The sequence below is a fragment of the Solanum pennellii genome, chromosome 1 (genome assembly GCF_001406875.1).
Source record: "Solanum pennellii chromosome 1, SPENNV200".
Lineage (NCBI taxonomy): Eukaryota > Viridiplantae > Streptophyta > Magnoliopsida > Solanales > Solanaceae > Solanum > Solanum pennellii.
The window spans coordinates 22,267,887-22,278,789 of NC_028637.1; the positions used below are offsets into that span (position 1 = coordinate 22,267,887).

General features: G+C 33.1%; 1 protein-coding gene across 1 annotated transcript; it reads left to right on the forward strand.

Moving 5' to 3' along the window:
• Positions 1 to 476: 476 nt before the first annotated feature.
• LOC107018628 (protein PFC0760c-like) lies at positions 477 to 10,632 on the forward strand. Its single transcript, XM_015219162.1, has 3 exons — positions 477 to 669; positions 4,592 to 5,258; positions 10,407 to 10,632. Exons 1-3 carry the CDS (start codon positions 477 to 479, stop codon positions 10,630 to 10,632), a joined length of 1,086 nt encoding a protein of 361 aa, XP_015074648.1.
• Positions 10,633 to 10,903: the final 271 nt, after the last annotated feature.

Here is a 10,903-nt window from a genome sequence, read left to right on the forward strand (position 1 = left end):
TGAAGTCTATGTACACTTCAAACAAAACAAAACATTTCAATTTTTCCGCTAAAATTAACTTAACAAATGTAATGACGACATAAGTAGGTTTGTCTGCGATCTCTGAGAGGTCAACGACGCCGGTTTCAGCTTGGGTCTAGACCACATGGATGACAAAAACTTGGTATCAGAGCCAGGTTAAGTATCCAAGAAACCAGGCTTATATAAACCACATTAAGTAGTTTCTAAGCTATGGTAGTGAAGTGCACCACTATTATGAATTAGAGACTACATAATGCTTAGGAAATTCTCTCTTCTTCTAATCTTATCGTGCCTTATGAAATTTTGATTTCTTGGCGTTAAGATCGTATCTATCATTTAACTCTAGTGTTTCAGAAAGATGAGAGCCCAGAGTTAAGAGAAACAATGAAGTAAATACACCTCAGGAGAGGCCACCTTGTAGGAAGTGTGGCAAACTTCATGGAGGAGAGTGTATGATGGGCTCTAATGCTTGTTACAGTTGTGGCAAATTGAGTCAGATGATGAAAGATTGTCTGAATAGGAGAGGTCAAGAAAAAGAGAAGGAGAAAGTTCATCCTAATAGTCCAAGTAAAGAGGCTCCAAGGAGGCATCGATTCTTCCCACTCAAGTTCAGGGGTGCAGAGAAAGGGTCTTCTGGTGATGTCGTATGTGTGTTACCTTAATTTGTATTTCATGTGTTTGACTATATCTGGTTTTTATGCACTAGTATGAGGTTAATATATTTGAGTTATCATGTTGGTTGCTGATTTGTGTGACTTATATGTTTACTTGTGTGGTATGCTTAGACGAGACTAGTTTATGAAAGAGTTCCTTAGTCTATTAATGTGAAGCTGTTAGTTGGTTTCAAAGATGTACACCATCATGTTTAATATGTGAATCGTATATTCACCAATGAAGAGTATTGAATTGCCTATGTATGCATATTTTCTATAGATGACTTACTTGTTTCTAGTAAAGAGTAGTGTCTTTCGGGGACGAATGTTCTTAGGGGGGGGGGGCATAATGTAACAACCTAAATATTACTATTCTAAGTAATGCCTAAACGTACCTAGAAGTCCTAGTTTGACTAAGTCTTCAACAAAAACTCCTACACTTACTCTCTTCTCTCTCTACTGTTATTCTCAGGCTTTCTCCACTCTCTTCTCGCGTTATTCATAAGATAAAAGAACAAAAACATCAACTTTCATCACTTGAAGAACATGAACACAAAAACTAAAAAAAGAAAAACAAAACTAATAACGAAAAGAGAAAGCATCTTTAAAACAGTTTGCGCGTGACTTTTGTTGGAGAAGCATTTTTTTGTCGTGAGAGTTTGCAGCAGTTGCGATCAGATCTGAAAGGTGTTAAATGACGAGAAAATCTATGTTTTTTCTTCCTCTTTGTCCTTTCCCAAGATACCCCTCAGTTTCAGTCGAATTGTAATCCGAAAACTAGGAATGTTCTCCTATGCATGTCCCTGTCACTAGCTCCCATCGAATTTGTAGGTTGGGTATATCTTGTTGGTAGAATTTAGAGAAGTGATGTGTTTTCGTGATTATTATGTTCAATTATGTATGTTCAGTTTTATGGGAGTAATAAGCATGCTTTCCGAAACTATGTGTTAAACTTGTGTGGGTGCATTGTGTATGTTGTGGCTTTGGTCATGAATTGAAGTGTGTTATATGCATGTTGAATTCTTATGTTTTGTATGCAATTACTAGAAGTAAACTGTGATGTTCATAAGTCGTGTAATGTTGCTGGATTGAGTGAAAATCTTGATCGAATGTAACCACGAAAATGCAAAAAAAACGTATAAAATGTCCAATGAATTGTCAAAAAATTTAAAGTATTTAAAATGTTGAGGAAGTAGACTGGAAAGTGCGACCAAATTTATTTGCTTGAAATTTGGTCTGGCCAAGAATACTGGAAAAATATTGAGTTTTTAAAAAAATTTAAAATGTATAAGGTCATAAGGGATTGAACCCAAGACCTCACCGTATGCAAGCTATAAAAAAATTCAATAATAAAAATGAGGTACGGGGATTCGAGATGGGGTAAGGCTAAAGTGAAGAGTTAGGAGAAAAATGAAAGAAAAATAAAATGAATGTTGTGGGGATCGAACCCACAACCTCTCGGATAGGTGAGGGAGAGAGGAGAAAAATGAAAAAATAAAATAAAATGAGGTATGTGGGGGACGAACCCACAACCACTTGGATAGGTGAAGAAATTAGGAGAAAAACAACGGGAAAATAAAATGCGGTTGTGGGGGATCAATCCCACATCCTCTCGTCCTAAAAAAGAAAAGTCAAGGAGAAAAAAGTAAGAAAACAAATGTAGGTGATGGGATTCGAACTAGGGTCCGCAAGATGAAATTTAAAATAAAAATTTAATATAAGATTAAGTGTTGCTCAAGGGATTTGAAATCGGGTTCCCTTGCCAATTCCGTATTGATGCATAAGTCTTACGTGAATAAATACTTAATGAAAGCTGCCTATAGGAATCGAAATCGAGACCTTTGAATACCTACAAGATGCATAAGTCTTGTACAATACAATCTTGAATAAGTATGAATCACTTAGGCGAATTATGAACGAAGGACCATGGCTTGTACGTATGGATTCATAAGTTCAGCGTACGTTTAAAAATAAGTGAACCTAAGATGTATGTAATGAAATGATGTGACCCCCGTAGGGTTAAGTAAGAATGTGAAACACACTAAAAGGCCAAGTGCATTGGCATATGACAAAATGAACATTCATGTAATAATGTGAGTAATTATGGTACACTATGATGCTAATAAAAATAGTGACAACATGACTATAGGATAGTGCAAGTGAGACAAGCTGCATCTACGCCTAAAACTAAATGTCACTAAATTAAATTTCTAAGAGAGTATATTTATGCTAAATGATGAATAAGCAAAGAAGGAGTGGCTACATGATGATAGGCTAGTACAAGTTAGAAAAGTTGTATCTACGCTCAGAATCAATGTCCCTCAATGTAAATTCCAAGAGAGCATATGTATGTTATACGATGAACAAATAATGAAAGGTGAGTAAAGATGAAATGAAAAGATGTTAAGAAAGAATAGGGTGACACCACAATATGAGGCTAGTGCAAGTGAGACAAGTTGTACCTATGCCAATATAAGGTCACCAAAAGTACTCACCTAAGAGAGTATTGAATATTAACAGACAAGTCTCAATCACACTCTATATGTAAGTGTAAGGACAATTCACAGTTAATACATAAATAAGAGATGATAAGTCACCTAATAAGTAATGACTACCTCATGCTAGAAGCAAGCTTCAATGATTTATGAGTTTAATGTAAACAGATACTTTAAATAGAGCACAGATATGCTAGCTATGAGTGGTGATGCCTTCTATCGGGAAGGACGGAGGGTCACGTAATTCTCATGAGATAAGACTGTCAACCATGGTGGGTATGGGTCTCCCTAAATCTCCTGGTCTTTGAACTATGCTGCAAACATTAGGAACTAGCCAGTGGTATTTCACCTAAGAAATCTAGGGATGTTTTGGTTTAACCTTGGCCAGTGACTCCACCTCTTTTGGTGTGGGGAAGATACCGAATTTCATGATGCTCACATGATCTATGTCGGTTAAAGTTGAAGTTCCTCAATGTATGAAAGATAATTAAATGAATGATACCAAAGGTGTTTGGATAGGATAATCAAGAGGTGAACTAGACTCAAGTAAGTACACTAGGTCATTCTTGGTCATTGCATAGTGAACCCGATGATAGTCTTAAACAACATCATAGGTATAGCTAGTGTTCACACTGGGCTACGAACGAATGATAATGAAATGTGTATGAATGAATTGAGCAGACTCTTTGTTTGCTAAAGAAGGCTCCCTAGTTGAGGTCCACTATGTTTAGCCCTCATTTTGGAAAGTCCTAATTTTAACTCCGTGATTCCAAGGTCTTACGACATATGAACGAATGATATCTAATATATGTATGTGCTATATGAAATATGATATATGTTGTGTGCAATATGAAAAGATTGATGAAGGATGTTATTCTCATAGCATGACTTCCCTAATCTTATTTGGCAAGTCCAACTGACTTGGCTTTCCATAATTCATATCGTTAGGAGAGAGGACTTCTTAATCATGCATGTCTTTTTGGCGGGTACTTGCATACACCCATACATAGTACATGTGTGTACTAATCTCATACATTGTACTATTTTAGGTGAACGATGAGTAGGATTTTAAAGACATTCATTGCAGCTATTCGGACATCAGAGCTTTTAATCCAGATACGGTATCATGCATTCGCGGATGCCTTCCGTTGTGTTTCAAGCTTAGTAATAGGTTTAGACTAGTGGAGCATGTTCAATTAGTATTTCTTTCCTATTTTGTTCAGATTTATGTTATGATGCCATTTTTGCAATGCCAGTTTTGGCTAGGGAGACCCCAGTCATGAAAGATAAAATCGTATAAAATTTATAATAATAAATATAATCATAAACTGAGTACAAAATGACAAGTACATACGTAATTTTATTGGAATTAAAAATGTAACAACAACAACAACAACGACAATGACGATGACGACTACGGAGATGACAACGACGACGAGGATGATGATGAGAACGACGATGACGAGGAGGAGGACGATGACGACAACGACGATGATGACGGTGAGGATGATGACGACTACAACAACGACAAGGACAACAACAACAACAACAAGAACGACGATGATGATGAGAACGACGATGACTATGACGTCGACGACAACGACGATGACGAAAACAATGAGGATGATGAGGATGAGGACGATGAAAACAATGATGTCGCAGACGACGACGACTACAACGACGACGACAATGACGACGACAACGACAATGATAATGATGACAATGACAACAATGATGACAACGACAATGACAATGACAATGATGACGACGACAACAATGACAACGACGATGACAACTACAACAACGACAACAATGTCTACAACGATGATGACAACGAAAACAATGATAATGACAATGACAACGACAATGACAACAATGACCACAACGACGACGATAATGATGACGACAAAAACAACAATAGTAACAACGACGACAATAACAACGAACACGACAATGATGATGATGATGTCAACGACGATGACGAAGACAATGAAAATGACAAAGACAACGACAATGACAATTACAACGACAATGACAACACAGCAAGAACAATGGCAACGACAACGGCAACGACACAACAACGGCAACGGCAACAACAACAACAACAACAACAACAACAATCCATTTAATTAATTTTTTCATTAAAATTTACAAACATAAAATTTTATTTCACAAAGATATGTGGGGAGTAGAGTGTAGAGATTATATTATTCAATTGTCTTATTCTCTCATCTCTCTTTATAATGGTGAAAGGACAATCCTATTTATAGGTTGAGAAATCACTGCAAAAGTTCACTATGTGAAGTATCATAATAAATAGATACATTCCTATAAAAAAAAATGTCGAATAGAACCAAGGGAATATGAATATTTGTTCATGTATTAACTCATTGGACAATCCATTCATTCAATAAATTTATAACACTCCCCATTGGATGTCCATAAATATTGTGCCTCGTAAAAACCTTACTAGGAAAAACCCAGTGGGAAAAAGTCTAGTGAAGGAAAAAGAGTACACACATATCATAATATGCTTTGGATGTTGCCTCGTAAAAAACCTTACTAGGAAAATCAAGCTTATGACAAAGCCATAGGTAAGAAAAAGAGTACAACATGTATTTCACTCCCTTTGATGAAAACATCACTTGATACCCGGAGACGGTGCATTCCAATCTTGTATCTCAGCTTCTCAAACGTTGATATCGGCAATGTCATAGTGAATAAATGAGCAAGATTATCACTTGAATGAATTTGTTGAAATTCTATCTCACCATTTTGTTGAAGATCATGTGTAAAAAAGAATTTTTTTGAAATATACGTTCTTATTAGATGTATACTCCTTTATATCCAGCTATATATAAAACATTAAACAAGCCTCATTGCATCCGCCAGAAGAGAGTAATGTCTTGATTTAACCATATCAGGACTTTTGCAAAAATTATTTTATGCCGCGATTCACATACCATACTTTATATCTTACGGTTATAATTTTTCACAATCATTCATCGTTCCCCACTGACATTATATCATGATTCATGGACTATAAGTCCAAAATATAACTATTTAAAATGAAATATAATATACTTGAATTGCACTTTTTATTTGGTAATAATTTATCTATCCACACTATATGACAGATTTGAAATCAAGATCATTTTCATCATATGTAACATCAAGTGCTACTTCATATCATAGATACCATCGATGACCTTTTGACTCGATTCCAATATGACATAACTTATCGAGATCTCTTTCATATATCATAATTTTAGGTACCTGAACATTTGCAAATTATTTTATAAAGTGTTATATCAACGTGCTCATTTTAAAGTACTTGCCTCAATATCATGATCATCTTTATCGTTTACTCCTCTCTTTCTTTAAGAAGTTTTATTCATTTGGAATCGATTGGTCTGTCACACTTCAAGCGCAATATAGATTCTTTCTTTTAAGGACTTATCATTGGCGCATTTGCAACTCAATTATAACTTTGGGTCAATAAATTCAACTGACAATAGATTTACAACATTATGCAAAAAAACATATCCGTTGAACTTTAAGTTCAAATTTTCTTTTTACGAGGATCTAGATAATTCATAATTAACCTCAAATAATTTTTAGCTGTCAATCATCTCTCCCCCTACTGATAGGAAATCTGACATTCATCTCAACCTTATTTAGAAATTCATCTTTGTGAGTAGTTGAGCAATTAAAATCATAACCGCACATTCACAGTTCAAAAGAAAATTATTTGGTTTGTTACCCTGCACCAATTATGAGGGGAAACCTTTTTGGCTTTATGCATATATGTGTTGCTATATGTTAAATAAATTTATCTAATAACAAATCTTCTTTGGGATTTTTTCTCTAATACCCATGGTTTTGTTAGAATTGGAGACATAGAATATTATCTAGTAAACCAACAAGGATTAACAGTATAATTTCATATTTTGAAATTGTTCTCTTAATTTAGAATTTTGAGCAAACAACCTTACAAAAAAAATTTGTAAGTTAAAAACAAAACACATATGATCATTTCATATATTCAACTTATTATAAATTTGCAGACGGTACACATCGAAGGCTAATGAGTTCATATTTACCTTTTTGATATATTCCAAATATTTTCAGGGAATACAATCCCAACCTTTGCTGAAACAATAATAATATTATTATGAGAATAAACAATACAAGATAATTCTTTAAGAATATTTTATTTTTTATCATATAAACCACGTAAATTCTCATTTACTTTTGCATCATATTTGACCGGAATGGCCAACCGGTCATGCCAACTGATCTTTATTTTTTTCAAACCTTTTGTAAAGGTAAGTTGCAGTATATATCATTTTTGTGAAACCTACCCTAGAGCCTAGAGGTGAGTGGTGACGTATATCTAACCCATAATGATTTTATCACATCTTGACTCATTCTCTTTCAGAACGATCGAGCATTAACAATTCATATCACACGCCACATTCTTTTCAAAAATGGTCTAATCATTTATATGTACTTCATAAATTTGCATTATAAGCACATTGTCATGTCTTTAATTTATTTTCGTGTTTTGCATGACTTACCACAACATCACTTTTAAAGGTCAAACCAATTTATCTTCCTTTATTTTGATGGAGGATATTTATTTTATTCGATCGCATAACGACCACGGGTCTAATGATATTTCATACCACTATGATGATAAGAATTACATTCACATTTTAAAAGGATTATTTTGAGAACCAATAATGTTCTTCCTTTAATAATTACAAAAATGATGACTATTTTAATTATGTCACCCCATGCCCTTATTCATACATTTAATCATTTGTATTCTTTCAGACATATTATTCAGTGCTACCTTATTCATATGATATAATTGAGAGATTGACTAGATTTTAAACTTATCAAATGTTTCTATCAAATTATTTTGAAGGAATGAAGCAAATACAATGTGAAAAATTTCATGATTTTATCAAAGTCTTAATCATCATTATATCATAACTATGGTGCATTGACTCAAACTCAATGTCTTACCCACACACGACATATTATGTCTTAATTCTATGGGACTTGAACCGGACCCTTATCATCAGGGTGCATCAAAACTCATATTAATGTCATACATTCTTGTCACGATAGAACATGAATCTACTCTCTTACCCTCAAACATATTTCATTATGGTGCATCCTTACTTTAAAAGGATGTCTTACCCTTTTGATGCGATGCGACAGGAATACACCGTCTTACCCTCAACCAATGGTATAATAGACTAAAGTACAACATGAATCACTCGTTGAGTCTTTCAAAACATTCAAATAAAGTTCAAAAAATATAATACTCAAACTCATACTTCCAAAACATTATACCTTCTTTCATTTAAGGAATTTCGTAGGGCATGTTATATTCATTTAGTAATAGTATATGTCTTTGGTTCCTTGTCAATATCAGTGACCGAACACAATTTAATTCTAAATCATAAAAAAAATCTAGAAAATGCATACCTTGATTTATGCATATAATACATGATTCCATAGTTATCATTTTTCCTTCTTCATTCTCATAATGAGATCAACCAGAACATGAGCTAAATAAAAGAAAAAACTAAAAATCCATCTCAATTGTCTAGAGTCTCGTGTTGATAACGTGTTATAAAACATAAGTAATATACTAAAATTAATATAGACAAAGATATATGTGGAGTAGAGTGTAGATATCATCTTATTCAAATATCTTCTTCTCTCATCTCTCTTTATAACGGTCAAATAACAACCATATTTATGCGTTGATAAATCACTCAAAAAGTCGCCATATTAAGCATCATAATAAATATATTCTTATCCAAAAAGGTTAATATAACCTATGGAATATGAATAGTTATTCATGTAATAACTCCATGGACAATCCACTCATTCAATGAATTTATAAGAATTTGATTATTTTTTTCAACTGGATTTACTAACATGAAATTTTTAAAAAATTTAAAGATATTCATTAAAAAATTTTGATTAATTTAATCTTTAGCACTCTAAAATTAACATGTTAATGTCATTTTAAAAAAAACATGTAAAGACCAAATCTTAATTAACTTAACGGTAACAAAAACATTAGCAACAAATTCAAGCCAGTTTTTTTGTTTAAGTAAATTTTATTTTTATTTTTATTATGTATCTTGGTTTCTAAAAAAGTTTGAATATACTAGAAAAGTAATTTAGTAATTTCTCTATTTTATGACCAAAGCATGGAGACCGTTGTATTCACACAGTTGGAGAAAAGGGTAAAATAAAAGGTAATGTATAATACTTTTAGCGAATTGAGTTATTAGATGGTTTAAATGAATATCTTTTTATTTTTTAAAATTTTAATTAGAAATAAAAATTTCATATTTGTAAGTTTAATGAAAAAATTAAATTAAATAGATTGGGTGACTTTGTAAGTAAAACATTCAAAGGCGTATGACTTTGTAAGTGAAACACTCATAGTTAAGTGATTTTTTTAATTTAAAATCATAGTTGAGTGACTTTATGAGTAAAGACTGCATAATTAAGTGTCCGAGATATTAAATCAACTTTGAAACTAACACCATTCCCTAAACTTAACTTCAGTCAGTCATTAGTAACTATATATAACTTGAAAGAGTTTATTTGGTACTTGTGGAAGCAAACACAATGGAATATTAATTAACATGAATATTTGGTAGTAATATAATTAGAACAAAATAAAAGACAAGATATTATCTTGGTAGGTGAAATTCAGGTAAACCGCAAAATTGTTTCACATGTATAACGTTGACATTTTTGACACATAGTGATATAATTGATGACATAAATATCATGAATTCATTCCTATAAACAGATAGCTGTTAATTCATCTTCAAAATCATCATCTTACTTGGCTTCTCACCTTCTAAGGCATTTGGTGTTCTCTCGCTTCTAGTATTTCACTTGTTTTCTTTGTAGAGTGAAAAAAATATTGGTGCAGTTGTTCTTTGGTGGACGTAGGATCATTTTACTCTGAACTATGTTAAATGTTGTTGTTCTTGCTTTTTTCTGTATTTTCACGTTTCTTCTAAGAATTGATATCAGATCCAAGGTTCTGTGTGAGTATGTTATGTGGTTGCAGCACAATCTGAACTTTCACATCAGAAAAGAATTACTTTGTTTTCTATAGTTCCAAATATATTGTAGTATAAAAGGAAGAATAAGTATAGATGAGTTCCATGAAGTTTGGAATTGATAGATTTAGTATTCACAACAACTTCAATATCTGGAAGATCCAGATGATGGTGTTACCGCTCAGGGAAGGTTCAATCGATGATGTTGATGGAAAGTTCCCCGATAAGATATTGTATTTCGATAAGGAAAATGTTGAAGGAGATGCATTTAGTGTAATCCAACTGTCTCTTACACCTAACGTACTTTGTGATGTGAGTTTAAGTACCGAAGAGACGACCAAAGAGTTATAGGACTAGATGGGTACCAAGACCAGTTAGTTACAACAAGGATGTTGTTACAACGATGTCTTCATTCATTTAATATGGATTGAGGTACTTTGTTGCAAAACCATCTAGATTTATTTAATAAACTTGTGGTGGACTACAAACTGCTGGACTTAAAAAGGACGAAGACGCTTGTATGTTCTTTTATAATTTCATTGACTTCAAAATATCGTGATATTGAGAATTCAATGATGTATAGCACAATAACCATCAAACTTGAGCAAGTGTGGCAAGTACT